The sequence below is a fragment of the Aythya fuligula genome, chromosome 14 (assembly GCF_009819795.1).
Source record: "Aythya fuligula isolate bAytFul2 chromosome 14, bAytFul2.pri, whole genome shotgun sequence".
Taxonomy (NCBI): Eukaryota; Metazoa; Chordata; class Aves; order Anseriformes; family Anatidae; genus Aythya; species Aythya fuligula.
The window spans coordinates 19507328-19527297 of record NC_045572.1 but is presented as its reverse complement, the minus strand read 5'-3'; the positions used below and the strand labels follow the sequence as shown (position 1 = coordinate 19527297).

General features: G+C 45.5%; 1 protein-coding gene across 4 annotated transcripts in view; it reads left to right on the top strand.

Annotated features, from left to right (window-relative positions):
- Positions 1 to 19970, top strand: part of PPP2R2B (protein phosphatase 2 regulatory subunit Bbeta) — a 95471-nt gene that overhangs the window by 16260 nt on the left and 59241 nt on the right. The window contains exon 1 of one of the 4 annotated variants that reach the window (XM_032196715.1): positions 16252 to 16420. The exons of 2 other annotated variants lie outside the window; for them this stretch is intronic. In XM_032196715.1, the coding sequence (XP_032052606.1) occupies positions 16351 to 16420 (70 nt within the window). In that variant the 5' untranslated portion in view covers positions 16252 to 16350. Of the gene's footprint in view, positions 1 to 16251; positions 16421 to 17342; positions 17380 to 19970 lie in introns of those variants that run through there. One more of the 4 variants, XM_032196716.1, reaches the window with a different exon arrangement.

The window sequence follows — 19970 nt, the reverse complement described above, 5'->3', positions numbered from 1 at the left end:
ATGAAGGAAGATATTTTTTATCTGAATGGTAATACTCTTAGAGCACTTCCAGTGGGGGGAAAAAGTGTGCAAGCCACTTTGAAAGATGTTAGTGTGTCATTAGGAACTCAGCTTGAAGTCTCTCTCCTTAATACGCTGAATTTTGATGGGCAGAGAGTTGAAAGTGAGAAAAAGTGTTCTGGATGATTCCTCTGTGCTTCATTCACTGTTCAATTCCACACTCAAGCTCTTGGTGTCTCCAGGAGGAACAACACAGTACTGGTGCCGGGCTGTGGGTACCTGCAACTCCTTCCCCATGGCACTGAGGGAGGAGGCTTCCTTGGGGAGGGGCAGCAGAAGTCCTCCACCAGGTCTTCTCACTGGGCTGGGCAAAAGCAGAGGTTTCCCATGCAGGAGGAGGGCCAGGCCCAGGAGAGACTGTAACAAAAAACACTGGAACCTTTGGTCTGCTGGCTGCCTAGTATTAATGCTTCCTGCAAGCTTACACGTCAAACCAGCTCCAACAACATGGAGCACAGTTAAGAGCGTATTTCCAAGGCTCTAGAAATATTTCTGCTATGTCACTACAGATGGATTCAGCTGTAGCTTCCCAGTGTTCCTGTGTCATCTATATTTAGTTAGCCCTCAAATCAGCACAAAGGTACCTTCTGTCATCCTCCCACTCGGAAGAGACCTGATTGTGCAGCCCTGCAACCTCAGCTAGAAAGAGGAAAAGCAGCTGGCTGGGAGTCTGTGCTTCACTGCAGATCCATTTTCTCCTTCTGTGCACTGAAATGCAGTGAAGAACTTTTGGGGAAGGCAGGATGGTGAGTTTGGTCAGGGTGACTGACCTGTAAGGAAAAAGCAGGGAAGTCGTCTCTGTTTTTCTCACCACAACATCATGGTCCTGTGCCTTGGCAGGATTGCTGAACTTACTCTCCTGCCCAGTGGCCCCGCAGTGAGGGCACGCTTCCCCATCAGCATGGAGGCCAACCTTCAGCACTAACCCTAGTTACGGCCCAGGGACTATGATAAGAGCTAGAGGCACGCTTAGCTACTATCCTGGGCTGGCAGAGCTAGATGGTAAATACCCAATAATAGACTGAAGCTTCTTCATTTTTGTGCTGTTTCTATTGAACCCCTCTAGGAATTTCAAATTACTGTGTTGGCAGAGTGCAAGAAGGGCCACAAGTCCAAGTATATTCACTCAATTAAAATATTCACAAAAGCAATAGTCTGAGATTTAAACTTCCTCTTCTGTGCAGGTGGCTTTGCTGAAGCAAGATCACCAAAAAAAAGTTTCAGAAATTACTTACGTGTTTTGATATTGTGGTGAAGATGAGCGAGTGTAATTACAATATACAAGACCATATTCTTTTTGTGAAAGGTTTGTATTACACCAGTGACTATTTTACAACAATATAAAAAACCACGATGCTATACTCTAAATGATTTTCTAATGTGGATTATAAAAGAAGAACAGGCAATCATAGACTGATCTTGCTATATTTGGGAAATAAATGCTTTGTCAGCTTTGATAAAGCTGCCTTTGATAAAGGCAGGAGTCAGCATAAACCCATGCTGATTATATCCTAGTTTTTCAGAGCAACATATTTGGCTGTTTAGAACATTTATTTAAAAATATTTAGTAAGGGGTACATCTCATTGCCTCTTTTTTTTTTTTTTTTTTTTTTTTTTTTTTGGTGGAAATGGTGAGAAAGCCATAGGAACAGTCAAGAACGGTAGGGGAGAAGTCTGCTGTCACGTGCATTTGTTTGGCAGCATTCACTGTGCCAAACGTGGCTTCCTGCTGGTTTGGAGCAGGTGCTCCATGTTTGCAGCAGCACTGCTGAGATCGCAGCTGGCTGCCTGCTGCCCCGGTCTGAGAGCTGTCACCTTGCACAGAGCTGAGCTGCTCCCTTTTTGTGTTCTGAGGGTATCTCATCCCTTAACCCAGAGTGATATGCAACTCTGGCATATGCTTTGGAGATGAAATTAAGCATGTTCTGGATGGGGTTGCAATGGTTAGTCTGCTGATTGTAGTAATTTTCAAGTTAAACACCTGGCTTGGAGCACAGCCTGGAGGAGTCATTCAGGTAGCTGAAAAATAAATACAGTAGATATGACTCAGGCCAACCCCAGCAGAGCATAGCTGTCTGGTGCAGATAATATGGTGGGTGTATTCTGTGTGGTGTCTCCACGTTAGAAACTCACTGAATCCCACAAAACCCATCTCCTAGAAGTTACTATAAAAGAGCCACAAGATGGAGATGTCACATCTCCCCATGTGCTGGGCATGAGCTGATCATCTCAGTGAGCAGGAAATCTCTCTCTCTGAATCTATTGGCATGTGTTTCTCATGCACACAAGGATGAAAGCTTTCTAAGAGCAAGTGCAGTAAGGAGCTGGAGCTCAGCTGGGCAGGTGTTCGAGTAAAGCAATGCTGGGCTTTGCATGCTTCCAGTCAGAGATGTAATGGATGAGGTAATTACTGTTAATCAGGATGTCATCTTTTTAAGTGTTAGGAGATGTTCTTGGGTTTCTGAGCAATTTCTTGCTTTTTTTTTTTTTTTTTTTTCCCCAATACTTTTCTTCTTCATCTGTCTACCTGCAAGTTCTCTCCTGAGTTCTAACAGTTAATGAAATCAGTCTGTTATTTTCTTCTTTCTTCTGCTTAGGGATTCCATTACCTTGGTTACCTGGATACCTCTTTTGTGGACTCTGTCACAGTGATTTAGCTACTGTAACATCTCTATTTTTTTGTCTTTAAGTAGAAATCAGTCAATACCGTGATCTTATTAAACCAGTCACTGTCTGAGCAATGTTTACACCATGAGGTTTGAGCTGCAGTGCTATGAAAACTGAAATGACTTTGGGCTGTCATTGAGCACTGATTAATGGCCAGCAGTGTGCAGTGAGACGTGCATCGACCCCGGAGGAGGTCTGGGTGTGCTGAGGAGGCTGAGGTGGGTGGTAAGCGCTGCACCCCCAGCTTCTAGCCCAGCCCTGTGCCTGCCCATGGGGAGCTGCTGGGAAGCGGTCGCTGCCGTAACTCACACCAGGTCTGCTGGGAGCAGATGTGAGCTGGGGCATTAAGCCAGAGCGAGAAGAAATGTGTGTTGCTGAATTTTATGGAACAAGCAGTGCCTTTTTTGTAAAACACATTTTCATCTTTCTGTAAAGTGATTTAAAATAGTATGTGGTACTTTGGTACTTTGGTACTTACATGGCACTGTAAATGCACCCCCCCAATCACCTGTGATGTGCAGTGAGTGTGGAGGGACTTGGCCATCCTGGGGCAGTAAATCTTTGATCCATGGATGTGGACCAAGCATTCTGCTGCTGCTTATTTGTGTCTTAGGCACAAAGTCTCTATTGTCTGAAAGATAATCAACTTGATCAAGATTATCACAAAATAAATCCATGGCAGAATCAGGAACTGGACCAGCATCTCTTGATTTCTTGTCTTTGTTAGACTTTTTTTTTTTTTTTTTTTTTTTTTACTATGACAAGTTTTTTTTTTTTTTTTTTCCCTTTCCACAGTAAAAGGCACGTGATTGTATCAAGCTGGAAGCTGTGACATTGAGCAAGTCAGAGATCAGCCCTGAGTGGCCTCTGGGTATGCGTGTGCTCAATTCTGGCTTCATTCCTTCTTCTTCATTCCAAGTAACTTTTATTTTTCCTCAGGAAAATCTCTAAACTGTGTTTGCTCCCTTATGCTTTATATAAAATGTACCGGAAATTCCCTCCGTGCAAGCTTCTGTTCTAGTAATACCTTGAATCAATTCTGCACCTTAAAGACAAGTGGTATTTTCACCCAAATAAATAGTGTCAGTTCATCTTGCCAGCCAGAGGCTGGAAGCTTGCCGTGTGCTGAGTATGAAAGGTGTGCCAAGTGCTCGGTGTTGCAGTGTGGTTTGGCGAGGGCTGGTGCGCTTCCAGGCTGGTTTTGCAGTTTCTGCATTTCTTCTTTCTTGTGGTGTCGGGGGTGGCAGGCATCTCCCTGAGTGCTCAGGTCAGCCCCCCTGGGGGCTGCAGAGCATGCAGGGTATGGGGGCAGCTTTGCAGGCTTCCAGGCTTGCTCCAGCAAAGGGAGCTGGGGGCCACACTACTGCGCAGGGCCTGGGGATGATTCCCAGGGCAGAGCTGACTTGTGGCAGCTCATGTGCAGTGTTAAATCCCTTCCCTTTGTGGCTCGTTGATTTTTTTTTTTTTTTTTTTTTTTTTAATTCCTTAAGCATAGAGGCTGGGCTTGCCCTCTGCAAATGGCACAACTGGCAAGGCTGTGACCTTGAGATGCCTTTGGTACCTGATCCTGGCCATGCCAGGGGCTGGACTTTCACCTGCAATGGGTATTCCTAGAGGTTTTGTCTCAGTCCAGACTAGATTACAGTCTTAAAAGCCAGAGCTGTTTTTGTCTGTTTCTCCCTGGCAGTTGTTGCAGAGGCTCAGGAGCAGTTTTGCAGGGACTTGGGCTATGGAAGCACTGGCACTGGAAAGGATCTTGCAGCTGCAGCAGCCTGCACATGTGCAAGCCAGAGGGTGCAGTCTGCACCCTGCTAGGAAGGGGCTTTTTGCTAATGAAACATGTTGGTTGGAGAGATGTATTTGTTTGCTGGGGGGTGTCAATACAGTTGCACAAACTGGTATTACTTTTCTTTAACCTGGTTTCTAAGTAACATGCCCGAAGAGGAAATTTCAGAACAAAACAAAGTGGCCATTCTTGATTTCAATAGCAGGTACTGATCAGAAGGCTCCCTTTTATTTTTGCTGTGTTTCTGCTTTTAAATTCAATGTTCCTCAGCTGATATGAAAGATAAAGCAACACACAAGCAGATGGCAACAAAACCACTGCAGTAACCCATGAAGAGAAACCGTCAAGGTGCATTTTTTGACTTGCTGCCACATAGCTAGATGTTATTCCACTGTAACAAGCTAACTGACTGCTTAACTCAATAGCAGCTTAGGCTTCTTGCTGTCCAAACTGTTAATCAGAAGTCTTAAGTGATAGAATAATTGAAGGAAAAAAAAATAATCAAATAATCCAGTTAGGAAAAACAGAAACAACTTAAGAACAAGGGACTGACATGTCTCTTGCTGGAATAAGGCAGCTGGGTTCCCGTCCGGAGAGTCCCCATGGACAGTCAGGTCTTCTGTGCTTAACATCACACTCTGGATTGTCTAAACTTAAAAGTCACCAAATTCACACTGATGAAATTTCATGCATATATGACTGAGAAACCCATGGAGAATATTTTTGATAGAAGGTTGTGGCCATATTTTTCTGGTGCATTTTTTGAGGGCAGGAGTGAAGAAAACACTGCTGTTATACCCTCATTTTATTCTTGTAAATTTCGGTGTCAGGATAATTAAAAATTGTAACCTCTTTGCTATAGTCTGTTAGCAGATGTATTGTGGGGTGTGGATAGACATAAAATAGACTTCTCAGTCAGTTATAAGTGACTGTGGTCAGGTGTGAGAATCAAGAGTGGAAGGGCTAAGAGAGATGAAGCATGGGAAGTGTTTCGAGCAAGCACATGGGAAACCAAGACCCGTAGGAGCTAATATTGGCTATTTGGGGAGGAGCTGGGTATGTAATCTCTTATCTCAGGACATCCTTCTGCAGCAGTACTGGTGTGTATTGCTACAGGTTAGGTTGAATGGGTTGCTGATATACGGGAACTCATGATAACCATATGAAATGCGCTACTCAAATGCCTTTTTTCTTTAATTAGTGCAATTACTTGTTTTAGGTGAATAATTGTGGCAAGACTATGTACAAACTGGCATACAATTTCAAACATGTATGGAATGAAGAACAGTGTGCTCAGTGTTTTTATGCCTCAGTACTATGCTGAATGTCCAGAAAACGTACTAATGGTTTGTTGGTGCTCATGCTAATGAATCAATTACTCTTCATGCAAGAATGTTGCTTCCTTTAAATGTTCAGAAATCATTTAAAAACATGACAAGAATAAAATTAATTTTGTTTGTTAAATTGGATTAAAGTAACTGTATTCCCATATGGACTGGGGCAATTGGATTTAATGTTACTTTGCATATTGTTTCAGTCTCATCTTGGTGGGAATAGCTGTCTGTTTTAGGAAATACCTTGTTTGAAGGACAATAAAATCTTAATGATCACATTATCATGTTTCAACGTAGACTCTTTTATACATAATGTCATTCTGACCTCATTGCTTACATTGTTACTATATGTAATGCAGGAAATGGCTTTGAGTATGGTGAGTCTGTGTATGGGCACATGCATGTATTTATGTTCATGTGTAACCCATGTGGTAGAGTAGGCTGTTGCTTGATTCATGATTTGGTCAGGGCTATTAGATTTCCTTCCCTGAGGCATTTTATAATCTGTTTAACATAACACAGTCATTTGTCTTGTTTGCTGACTACTTAACAGATGGATTTGTGTTTTTTGTAATTACTATATGAACGTTAATAAGGCACAATAACGTGATATCTTTTATTAATTAACTATTTTCCAGGTTTGTTTTATCAAATGACATGAGGTAGATTAGATGTAAAAACTAGTGACATACAAATATTAGTTTTACAATGTTAGCATTTTGAGAAGTCGTACAAGACTTCTAAGGCTCCCCATGCTGTCTTTTTTTGTGGTCTCAAGGTATTGCTTGTAATTATTCTCTAGTAGCGCAATTTCTACTTTCTCTCGTTAAAAATTGGTGTCTCAGTGTAAGGAGAGAATAGACCTGGCCAATGTCCTAAAACATTCTCTATATTTATCCTCTCTGTGATGTTCTTCCAGGGCATTTATATCTTTATTTAATATTCACATCCTGTCTTTCCTTCTGGAGATTTCCAAAAGTAGAAATCTAGGTGTAACAGTACAAACACTGAGTACCATATGGGAAAGAAAACTTCTCATGCCAAGGAATGCAGGCATTTTGTAGAGCTATTGTGATACAACTGTAGGCAAGAACATAAACATAAGCAGTCTTGTCCTGTGAAATAGTGAGAGGGTGGCAGATCAGTGTGGAAAACTGCAAGGTTGAGTTTCACAGGTGAGACTTCAGTCACTTGCAAACCTCATGCTAGGACTCTGAAAAAGAGGGATTCACTTTTCCTTTATGAAAGAACAGTCCCTCCTGCTACCAATGCTCATGGCTAACAAAGCTCTAAACGATGTAAAATATGTGGGAACACCAATCAGTCTAAATGTCACATTTTCCCCAAGCCGTTATCTTTATTGGAAGCACTTATTGGAGTCCTGTTGAGGAAGAGGTACAGCACCAAAAGCAGATAATCAGGGGTAGATAATCGCAGAACTCAAATGTTGGATTTCATGCATTCCCAGAGAATGAATGAAGTGAAAACATGGGAACAAATGATAGGGCTGTATCTGTGCCCACATGTGCCCGTAGGAGCCATGGACGGCTGAATTTGCTGACTGGCTTCATTGTTTGGCTTCACCCCTGCCAGTATGCAGTGCTAAGGCATGGAGCTGCTTTCCTTTCGAGTGCATTCCTTTACTGGTTTCTTTACTCATCCATATTTTGGCAGGAAGTTCACATGCACACTAAATGCCACAGCTGTCATCTTCTGTGACAACTCAGCCATTCTCGTAGAACAACGTGGCCTTACAGTACCAAAGAGGAGGATGAATCAAAGTATGTTATGATGACTTGTTGTGATTTTTCCCATACCAAAATAGTTTTGTGCTTAAAATACATTCTGTGTTAAATGAAGTGTGAGTGGGGCTGTGTTAGCTTTCCAGCACTGAACTGAATTTCAAACTTTATTTTATTGTGGTACATTGCCAATAGACTTTTTATCTTTCTGTTGAGACAGCTGAGGGAAAAAAATGGCTATCAGCAGGCAGGAGCATGGTGTATATTTGTTTTAACTTTTTAGAGTATTGCTAAGAATTTGTAAAGTCCTTTGAATTTTGAAATAATCAACAAGTAGATAACAACTTGCAGATAGGTACAACAGGCTATCTAGGTTGTCTGGCTTTCAGTATTGCAGCTAGCAGTTGGTTTATTTTTACCTTACCCAATGTTGTGTTTTCCACCAGAGTGGCTGGAGAACCATCCTTCTTATGCCTGCAGAACTTAAATTAATCCTTATACTGGTCAAAACTCTGCCTGACATGCAGTATAATTTTCTTTGGGGAATTAATCCTATCTGACTGATTAGCCTGTGTGCTCTCAATTTTATAAGGATGACTAAGCCGTATCCAAGTGTACTACTCACTTCTGCTGCTAGATGACATTTAAGGACAAGAAGAATGATTTTTATAAAGTCATAGTCCTAGCGCTAGGTGTTGCAATGTTGTAAAGCTTGCTGTGCTTGTTAGAAGACGTGGGTAGCCAAGTTTAATTTATACCACAATTTCATTACTTTTTGATGTATTCCATGTTCAAATTAAATGAAGGCAGTGGAGTAATTGCAGTTCAGGATATACGATTCAAAATGACCTAGATGTGTTGGAGTCTCCTATTAGCATACATCCTTTCAAATAAAATCCACCTTTGGGGCTATATAAAGTCTTGCATATTTAAATGCTAAGTAGTCATTCTAACAAATAATATCTCATCCCAGGATACATGGGGAAGCATCTGAGTGTTCTATATAAATACATTACATGACAAACTTTGCTTTTTTTCTGCATTCAGATGAATCCCAGTTTCTCCTTTTCTTGCTGCTTCTGATCACACAGCTGATGGCTAAGCAGTTTACAGACTACTGGCTATTTGGTAGATTTGGTAGCTTTCCTGTTTTCTTTATTATTAAAATGTGTGATTGTCATCTTCACACTGTGGAATTCTTTTTGGCCGTTGGCTTTATGACTTTTTTTTTTTTAGGCTTTATGACCTTTTTTTTTTTTTTTTTTTTTTTTTTTTAAAGCAGGAGAATGATGAATGGTGAATGAGAAATGGGTTTTGGAAGCCAGTTGACACATGAATACACACCTGCAGCATCCAGTCCCTAAAGTTCATGTGGAAAAACGCAGCCTGTATTCATTACATTTTGTGAGCAGTGGATAAAGGAGGGTGCACACAGTTGAAGTGTGCAGCTATTTGAAGATCATCTGATTATCTTTCAATATAACTTTACATTATTTGTTCCACTCAAATGCATGTGCAGATGCTCCTGTATGATGACCAAACCTAAAGCATATTGGGAATCGTATCACTGTACAATACAGTGGAATTAAAATAGTGATTTGTCTCCACAAACTGGAAGTAAACTAATGGGGAAATCCAAGAAACAAAATATTGTCTTTATTTTTACATTTTGTGCTCACTAGATTTAATTATTCAGCCTTAGACCTCTTATAATCTTTATCTTATGAACAATGTTCCAGTATCATCTTGCATCCTTTTGATCCCTTGTGTCATGTTTCACTGAAGTAGACTGAAAGCACTTTGGGGCAAGGAGCCAGTATTTATGCATTACAAGGTACTGTGTATGTTGGTTGCACACGTGGTATATAGTGTTCCAAGTCCCAAAAGACCTTCAGTATTTGCATCCTGTAATGCTATTTCCAGACAAATCAGTTTTTGTTGTTCCACTATTATGTGCAGCAGGTTTTGTTATTGAAGTTTTTTAAAAACAACAATGACAAACAAACCAACAACAAAAACATCACCCCAACCACAACAGAATGCCTAATTTGTAACGCTGCTCAGAGTAACTGCTCTCAAGTACAAACTTATTCCTTAGATAAAACTAGGCTCAACTAGTTCTAGTGCACTGATGCTATAGCATGTGGCCTTAATCTTGAGAAATGGAAAATCCTATTTACTGTGTAAGTATTTAAGCTAATTATATCTCTGATGTGAGCAACATGTGATAGAGTTCACACTGTATCCTTTAAAGGACATTGAAGTCTTCGATTCTCATGAAATATTCTCATTCCATTTTGGGTCTACTGTATGTGTTCTTCAATAACATAATTTAATACTAATATAGAAAAAATGTGTGTTATGGCTAGATTATCCATAATTTAAAAGAAGAAATAATTCTTACGTTTGTCCTGGAAGTGCTTTGTCTGCATTTCAGTTTCACAGTTAGGGATCTGTTGCATGATAAGGAGTGATTGGATAAATGAAGGTATTTTGGCTTTAGAAAAGATGTGTTTGACATCAACCTCCCGTGTTGAAAACTTACCACCAGCATTGTCTCAGATGAGATGGCTGTACAAAGTTCTAAACAGCTTTTGGGGGAAGGCTAGGGATGAAGAGCCATGTTTCTGCAAGGAGCTGTTTCACTTGGTACTGCAGTGGATCAGCCCTGGTAAAGAGTGCAGTACTGGGGCTGTTCCCTTGGTGTGGGGAGAAGTGGGGGCAAGCAGCAGTGATGACCTCAAGCTGCCTCTGGTTACATAGGTGCGATACAAGAGTCACTGAACTTCTGGCTTGGGTGCTGTGCTAACACAGGAAGTGGAAGCAAAAGCCAAACCCACTCTTCTCTAGGCATTACTGCATCCTTAAAAGTCTCCTGGTAGCTGTGCAGTGCTTTGTGCAGTGGTAGGAGCTCAGCTTTCCTCATGAAAGTCTTTCCCCTTCTCCTTATTTTTCAGCTCTTTGTAGTATCTTTGTAATACTGCGGGAAAGATTCCACAGTTAAAATATGACAGCCATGAGGTGTCCCACCCACTGCAGTCATACACTGACTTTGCTTCAGGAGCATTTCTGCAGACTTTCACTGACATAGCCAAGAGCCGGACCCATTACCTCCTTACTGGTTTTGGTCAGGATCAAGACACTGATAAGAGAAATGTTTCGTACAGGGAACTAAGTGACAATGGTCCAAGTGGCTGTAAAAATGGAGTGGCATCTGCCTAGATGGGCAATTGCACTGAAGAGTTCTCTTGGTGGTAGGATTTATCCCTATCTGTGGAAATCCAGAATGGTAGGAACTAAAGAGCACACGTGGCCAAGCAGGCTGACCACTAGCATCCAGTGCTGGGCTGCGCCACAGCCATGCAGCAGTCTGCTGCCTTCTGAAACGTGTGAAATCCACCCAAACCTACGTGAGGCCGCTGTGCTGCTTATGGCATCACTGTGGCACCTAGTGGCATTGGACTGTTCTCAGGTCCATAACAGGGATTTGAGCTGCAGAAAAATAAGTCACGTTGCTGTGGAATAATCAGTGGATAATCAAGGCCCCCTGTTTAAGAAACATCTACATAATACATTTGCATTGAAAAAAAGTGTCTCACTAGCTCAGTTGTAGTTATTTTTGTATGTACAAAGTAATTGTAAAAGCAATGTAATTATTATAATAGGCACTATTGTAATGCTGGTAACACAAAGGTGTTCCCCAAGGTTGTGTTTAAGATACCTACTGTATGTACGTGTCGTGCAAGGGGGAGATTATAGCGCCTGCACTGTGTGACATCGAAGAGAGGGAATCTCAATTAAGTAACAGCCCCCAAGAGTGAAAAGTAGCAGAAAGTGTTAAAGATGTGTAGAGTGCTATTGCATGTACATAACTGGAGCAACAGTTACAAAGCAGCTTGTGGGAAAGCATTTATACCATCCAACCATCAGGTAGCTGAGCAGAGCTTTGGTCAAGAAAAAAAAACAAGTGAGAAGCACTGGTAATAGGCACTGGATGGGGCTGGTTGAAAACAGGGTAAAAGTAGTAAACTAGCCAAAAGGAGGCTCTCTTCAGACCCTGGCATAAAATACATGGTAGGGAAAGGGTAAAAACTAAGAAGGGCCTGCTAAAATGTCACAGCAACTGGTCAGTCTAATTCAAGATACGTGAGAAAACACTTCAAGAGCAGATAATCCCCAAGCCGTGGCTGGATGTGACAGTGCTCATTACTGGTGTGCTGTTAATCACGTACAATGAGTACCAGTAATAACACATAGCAAGGGTGAAAGCAAAGCAAATCAATTTATCTTATGACCTTTGGGAGGCAGAAGTCTCTACCTACTTTGCATTCAATGAACTGATTCTTTCCTTTTCTGCCCTGAGGTCCTGACCCTGTGTCGCTTGTGAAGGGAGATTTGAAACATACACTTTATGTGCAACTCGACTTCCCAAATTTCATTATCTTTGTCTAATTCAGTAAATTATTGCTCTTTTTGAAGTCATTCTAAATTAAGGTTCATAGGTGTGTTTTTTGGTGCACTGCATGAGAACCATGAAGGCATGGTTTCAGAGCACAAAATGAGGGATCCACAAGAAGCTTCACAATCCTATTAACAGTAAAAGGATTAGCATGCTGTCCAGTAACTGTGTCATCATCCAACATTGGGTCTGCAGATGAAAAGGGAAGGTCCAGCACGAGGTGTTCACCTGCACTGCATGTCTTTGATGTGCTGGGCAGAAATGGGTTTTGTAGAGCAGTGCATCTGGTGCCCTTTCTAGGTCTTCCCCAAGGTCCATGGGCCGTAAACAAGCAGTGTCAACTAGTCTAAGCACTCCTCTGTATGCTGGGAATAGTATTTATCCTTTTCTGTGAAGTGCTCAAATGTCTGTGGTCCTCTGGAAGGAAAGGTCCTTGAGCTGCTCTCTGTGTCTCCAGTCCTGGGCTGATCCACCAATGTGCTGGGCCTGGTGTTGCTTCAAGACTTTGGGAGCTTCAGGCAGCACAGCTCTCGGTGCAGCAGGGACAAGTGCAGGGTCTTCAGACAGGCTTCAGAGCTGCAGTCAGAGGTGCTGAGCGAGTGGTGAAGCTGGCAGCGGCTGGCGGAGGAGGTTGTTTCTTTGGAGGTCATCCGATGCTCCTGGCTGTAGGGTGACCGCTGTGGCTGTCTAACCGCTGATGGTGATGGGCTCCCAGTGAAAGGCCCTTGTTCCTGATCAACTCCTGTTTTCCCACTGGTGCCTGAAATGAGGACTTGCACTATGACTATCAAGATAGATTGAATGGAAATAATATATTTGTGGCACGAGCAAAGTTAATAGAAATCTTACAAGTTTAAAAGAAAATTTGTTAACTAATAACGTATTAAACCGTTAAAAAATAATAAAAAAAATGAAGCTAGCATTCTAACCTGGACTAGTAATTAGGAAAATGGATTTAGTGCTGATGGATGTGAAGGTAAAAATAAATGAAGTGAAGTGAAGGAAGCTCTTCATGCAAGTTTCATACTGAGAATAAAATCAGAGGTTTGATTCAATTATTATTAATACACTGCTTAGGTCCCACAGAAACCTGTGCACAGGGGCTTTTAAACCTATTCTAATTGAAGCAAAAGTCAGTGGAGTGGAAAGTGTCCTGGTTCTTCAAGAGATGTCTACCATGTTATATACTTTGACACCTGGGGGGTTGGAAAACGGTGACAGCTACAAGCTGACCTTTGGTGAATTTAATCTGCAAATGGATTCCTGCTTAGGACAGCTAATGCTTTTAGTTATTGTGAAGGTTCATTCCTGGATTTTAAAAAGCTGAGAATAAATGGATTTCATGATCCAGCTCCTATGCACATTGCATAACAAACAGGTGGCTTGTGGATGTTTTTACATGTAAATGATATGGTGTATTGAAAAACTTTGCAGAACTTACAAATTCATAATTATAATGTATGCACAATGGTGAGAATAATCTTTCTAATAAAGGAGAACAGAGTTGGCACATGTTAAAATAGAAATACATTGAAGAGAGCCTGCTGAAAAGAAAGGGAAGGAAGTTGCTGGTTTCTGTTTGTTTCATAATAATATTCATAAGCATTGCAGGAGTTTTTTATTCAACTGGGTATGGCCTTTTGACTGAGACATATTATCCTAAGACTTGAAGGGAGGATGTAAAACACTAACATTTGGTTATTAAAAGACTATTTTTCTTTTCTGGAGTTGAGATTGTTTAAGCTAGATTGCTCCTGTATCTTACACAGAGTGTGAGTAACCAAACAAGTTCACACCTGCAGGCAAATGCACATCATAGGAAGAGATAATCAGATTCCTCTGTGTGTGTGTGTGTAGGTATGTATTCTGTCTTTGTTTTCCTTCTCTTTTTTTACTGTGGGAGGCTAGTACCATTATCTTCCCTTTACAGGTAGGAGATGTATGTGTAGGGGAATACAGGCGCAGAAGTGTCAGTTGTCCTGCCCAGGATCAGCAGTGGTTCTGAGTCATGGTGTGCCGTGTTTGGGTCATGTGCCCTTCCCTTGCTGCAATGTGTACAACAGCACAAAGAGTTATCAGCAACATGGATTTTTTATTTATTTATTTATTTTTAATGTATGATATGAATGCTTCCTGGCTTGTGAGAGAGTAAATACATTACTGGACTTTACTGTGAAACCATGGCCAGGTCTTGTGCCTTGTCACGGGTGAATTCACACTGACCTGTGTGTCTCACCCCATACAACTGAGAACAGCATCAGCCACAAATACACCACATTTGCCTAATTTGAAAATGTGCCTGGTGATTATCTAAGGAACTCATAATCCAAAAGAATTCAGTAAAGACTTTGGGCATGTGGACTTCAGACTCAGGCCTGTCTGAGAGGTGCTGATGGCTTGTCACATAAGTATTAATGAAAGGCCTGTGGTGTGGTTGGCTGACAAATCCATGAAGTTACATATGCGTATCAGTAAGTGCCAGGGCTCTCTGAGGTGCAGTTTTACAACACCTGGTATCAGCCTTCACATAAAAGCAAGTCAGAAATGGTCCTGGGGAGCCAGGCAGCTGAGGACCTGGGAATTCACCTTTCCTAACAAAGTCATGACATGGGGCAGAAAGAGCTTCTCCCCTGTCTTGCAGTAGCGCTCATGTGAGGATCCACGTGGTCCTTCAAAAGGCGTGCTGCAGTGGTGTGCACAGCCCTGCACATGCAATGTATGCATTGGAGTCCTTGAGCCTTCTTGCTTGGAAGTGCTGTCTCCTGCACTTCCCCTGAATATAAGCAGCTTCCCAGGAGGCAGGGCCATCTCAGCAGAATAATGCAGGCTATAAAGCCATGCACCTTGCCAATGAGATTTTAATTATGATACTACGGTTAGGAGGGGATATTGAATGGCAGCGCTGTATCTTACAGTGTAATCCAGTATCTTTGTCCATTCCTTCTGCATCCCTTATTTTCCCTCTGATCCCAGTAACAATGATGCTCCCTGTTGATGTGGCACTGAGCTGCCAAGGCAGCTCCTGTGCAGTGCTGGAGCCACGCTCTGCAGAGGCTTGCACCGAGCTCTGGGGTGGAGCTGTGGGGGGCTTGTGGCTTGTAGAGTGCTGGGGACACTGCGCTGGCCCTGGGCACGCAGTGGAGAGGAGCACCAGGGCCTGCACTGGGGCCTGTCCCCATGCCCTGTGGCATCTAGCACAGGTGAATGACCTGGCCAGGGCCTCAGGGACTGCAGGAGGCTGTGTCTGTGCACCTGCATCCCATCAGCAGCAGCCTGTGTGGGAGAGAGCTGGGTGCAGAGGGGACACTGGGGGTTGGTGGTTGCTCTGGTGTGAGAGCATAGAGGCGTGTCTGTTCCCCCCACTGGTTCCTAGGGCACGCATCATTGCCTTGCTGGCAATATCTTGGGTCTTGTGTACCAACATGATGCGTGGGTTTTACCTCCAGGTTTGGTTGTGGCAGCTAACAGAGGTGGAGTCAGGGGAAATCGCCCCTGTGACTTTTTTTTCCCTCTGCCAGTGGCTTGGTCAGTGGCAAGGCTTATTTCCTTCAGGCCTACACCCAGACACAAAACCCTGCCAAAAAGCAATATTTCCCTTTGAGTGCACCAGCTGTCTTGTCCAGCATACAGCCCGTCCTTTCGAAGGTGTGTGCTGAAAATGAGGACCCTCGCTCCCCTGACAGCTCCTGTGCTCGTGCTCTTCTCCAGGCGTCGCTGGTGCCCCGCCACGCGCTGACCTTCACGTCCCTGGCGGCCGAGCATCCCCGCCGCCCTCCGTGGCTGCGGCAAGAGGCACGGCCGGGGGCGCGGCGCCCTGTGAGAGCTGAGCCCCGGGGCGGCTGTGCGCGGGCTGTGGGACCGCCGGGGCGTTTGTGTTCGGGACGCGCGGGGCCGTCCTGGATGATGTTGGTGGTGTCTTCCAACCTAGATGATTGATTCTGTGATTCTCCGATTCCGCCCTCCTGGCTTCCCGGCCCCAGCGTCCCTTCAGGCGGCAGCTCCGCCGCGGCAGGAGCATCCTCGGGGCAGGGAACGGGGCCGGGGCCGGGGCCGCGCCGTGCCCGACGGGGCGCGCCCTGCAGCGCGGCGGCGCCGATCCGATCCGTTCCGATCCGATCCGAGCCGAGCCGTGCTGATCCGAGCCGTGCCGTATGGGAGGAGCCAGCGGGCTCCACCGCCCCTGCGCCCCCCCCACGCCGCCGCATTTCGCGGCCGGCCGCCGCGGAGCAGGGCGCGGGGGGGGGGGGATGATGGATCCGCGGCTGCGGCTGCTGACGCCCCGCGCCCGCCAGCCCGCCGTCAATGGAGGAGGACGTTGAGACCCGCAAGATCAACAGCAGTTTCCTGCGAGACCACAGCTATGCGACGGAAGGTGAGTGCCGGGGGCGGCAGCAGCAGGTGGGGGCCGCCCCCCGGCAGCATCCCTGCCTTCCCCTGCCCCCTCCCGCGCCGCTCGCGTCGCCGGCATCACCCCCGGGCCTCCCCCGGCGGGGCTCGGGCTCGGGCTCGGGGCCGGGCACGGCTCCCTCCCCGCCGGAGGAGCGGGCGGGGGGCGCGGGGTCGATCCCTCCCGGGGGGCTGCGGGCCGTGCCGGGCCGGGCCGTGCCTTCGGTTAACCCGTTCCGGTGACTCAGCAACGCCGGACCCGGTGGATTTCCACCACCTTCGCGGCGTGCCCTCCCGCTGGGATCGCGATCCTCTCCGGATCCGGCGTTGCGGGTGAGGTCTGACATCTTGGATACGCGAGAGACCCCCAGGTTTCAGCCAGTTCTGCCCCTCGGTGGATGGATGCTACGAGACCCGAAGTCAAAATCTGGCTCGTTGCTCCTGCAGTTGTATGCGAGTCAGAGAATTGCGCGTTTGCAGCGAATGGTCTGGCCGTGCTGCATTGCTGATCGGTGCCGGTCCTTCTTCTCGCTGCGCTCCCGAGACACCCGAAGTCTCCGTGCTTCTCGGGAAGGGCAGCAGATGCTCCTCTACCAGGGAGCTGAAGTGGGGACAGTGGGGCTGGGGCCCCTGCCAGGAACAGCTCGGAGCTGAGCCTGTGAGTGTGAGCCAGCTTCTCCCTGCAGCCTGCTCCTGCTCCTTTTCAGCGATCCCCAAGCGTGTTTGCTTATTGCTGGCTTGTGTCTGTTTCCTCGGGGCGCTGTCATGGCGGGGGCATGGCTGGCGCTGGGAGCCAGGTGAGCCCAGGGCTCCTCCTGCCTTGTCCTGCTGCCTCTGTTTTCCACGCTGAGAAATGAGAGCAGGGAAGAGCTCTTGCAGGGCCGGTACAGAGCAGAGGGGTCACTGACTGCAACAAAGCACCCATGTTGCTGCTGCCATGCGAGGGTGAGTGCTTGTGACGGCTGCTGTGCTAAATGGAAGGGCTCGAGGGCTGCGAGGCGGGCAAGGAGTCGCAATTCAAAATATGCTTCATTATGACTGTATTAGTGACTTCTGCAAGTAGCCTGTGACTGTAGGTGTTGAAAGGTCAGAAAATATGATAAATACTAGTGTAATTGTCATTACTGAAATTAACTAGTTGTCTTAGGGCTGTTTTTCCTACAAGCCTTTGCATGAAGAAATGTGTATCCTGAGTTGTATATTGCAGAGGTGAGGAGATGCCAAAACTGTTAGACATGGAGAGTGTCACACCCCCAGCTGAGCACATAGGGCCTGGCCACTGGTGCATTGGAACATGAACTTCCTGTAATGGCTCGAGGAGTGGAGGAGATGATGTGGCCATGTTCAGCTCAGGAATTGAAAAGTGAGCTGTGAGCTGCACACGGCGCCGCAGACTGCCACAAAGAGGCAGGCTGCACCATGCTGGCAGGGATGGAGGGACAGGGCAGTGTCTGCCTCCGCTGTCCTTCTGACAGCTGGAGTGCTACTGGCTTCACAGCAGTTCTGTCACAGCCTCTTTTGCTTCCTTCCCTCAGGAGAAAAATGCGATTGCTGTAGAAGAAAGCCAATGCCCCCCATCCCTCCAGCATTATTTATTCTCCCAGTAGCATACATGAAACTCAGAAGGCAGCCTTCACACTAGAGAGGCTGGATAGGCTTAATTAGTAGCCAAATAGTCTTCCTCTTATTGTTTCGTTCTCCAAAGGCTGTAGAGAAAGCTAACATATGACCTGATCTTGGGAATTTTATGACTCCAGAACATCACTAAAGGGGACTTATCTAGCAGAAAGATACTCAGCTTAATATAGTAATGGAAAACATTGGATGCCTGGTGAGCCACACAAGAAGCCCACACACAAGTTGGTGTTGCTTGTGTGTAGCTGAAGTGCAAGCGCTGAGAGGTGACGAGGAGCAGAGGCAGTGGTGGTGACACCCCAGTGCTGGTTGGTTTCTGGCACCCAGGCCCTGGTCTGGCCCTGCGTGCCTTGAGCTACAGGGCAGGGCCCCGGGCGGGCGCAGGGCAGCAGTGCTGGCCTGGCCAAGCCCAGCCAGTGCGGGTGAGGGACGCTTGTGCTGGGTGGGATGGCGCGAGCCGGGGCTTCCAGAGTGGCAGCGCAGCCAGGACGGCGAGCATCCGCACTGCCAAGTCAGCTGGCACACAGCCTTGCTCCGTGCCCCGGGGCAGGATGAACTTGCATTGCTGTGTTATAACAGGGCAGCTGCAGCAGGCAGCAAATAACAAATGGGAATGTAGCTGACCTAAGGTTTTCCTGGTTGGGAAGGGTGAAGGGTTGAGTTGAGCCTGCAGTGAGTTCAGCCTCTGGCACTAGGAGGGGATTTTCCAGCCTGCCCTTTCGGATCTGGTCTGTCTGATAATCCATGTAAATTTCCCCAAGTTGTGCACTGGAACTTTCAGAAGAGCCTAGCTCATCGTACTAAAAAATGACAGCAATCCTCTCCATAGAAATGAAATAGCCAGAAATGTTTGTAGGCAGCCTACTGAGTCAGAGCAATCCCTGTTCTGTTGCTTAACTGGAGGAGGTACATGAGAATATTTAATGGCTGAGTATTGGCCAGGAGTTTCATTTCACCTCATGCTCCACAGGACTTCTCATTCTCCATGTAGTTGTTATGCTAGAGACAGGCTCCATGCGCTTTGGAGCAGTAGAGCTTGTTAGTATGGTGTAGAGGAAAAATAATTAAGGAAGAAAATTTTGTTCCAGTTTTTTTTTTTTTTTCTAAATGTGAAAGCAGCATATTCCTAAAATGATCTGGTTGGTAACCCGTGTTTTGTTAAAAATCCTTCCAAAGTCTGTTCAGAAGATAAAGAATTGCTTTGGAAATGAAGGTGTCTGTGATGTGTCAACTGAGGAAGTAAATGGGGTTATGTAATTTGGTTTAGTGAAGTGTTGTCACTTAAATAGGTCTGGTATTTTTATGCAAATGTGGGGTGAGGATGGTATTTCAAAAGCACACACTTGAATGCCTTGTTCTTGTGTGACGCTCAGAAGTACAGCTAATGAAGGAAATGTATCCATTGTACAAATTCAACTTTAGTTGCCAGGGAATATTAAGTTGCTGAGATGCAGTGCACATATATCCCTGGTGGGTCGTGCCGCACAGTTCACCCCAGGGCAATGCCTTGGAGCTTGTTTGGTGGCCCAGGACCTCACAGCCTGTCCTCAGAATGGGCAGTCTCACAGGGGGAAACATTTTGGAAATGTGCTAGGTTTGTTCTGCTGCATAAATCCATCTTCATTCGCAATTTTGCTGAGTTCCCTGTTGGAAGTAGAGCAAGTCAAGGCTGTTTGAATGCAAGCAGCTTGAGCAGCTTCCACTTCTAGACATGCTGAAGGGCTCTTCATGCCCCCACCCCAAAGTTGGACTGTTTCCAGCAGCTTGGCCCAGAACATCAGTCTCCCAAAGTCTTCAAACTAGGGGGTTGACCCATTTTTATGTAGCCTTGCTGTCCACCTGGTGGTCCTCTGAGCCCCTTCTATGGCTGAAAGTTGGTCAAGTGCTTCCAAGCAGAGGAG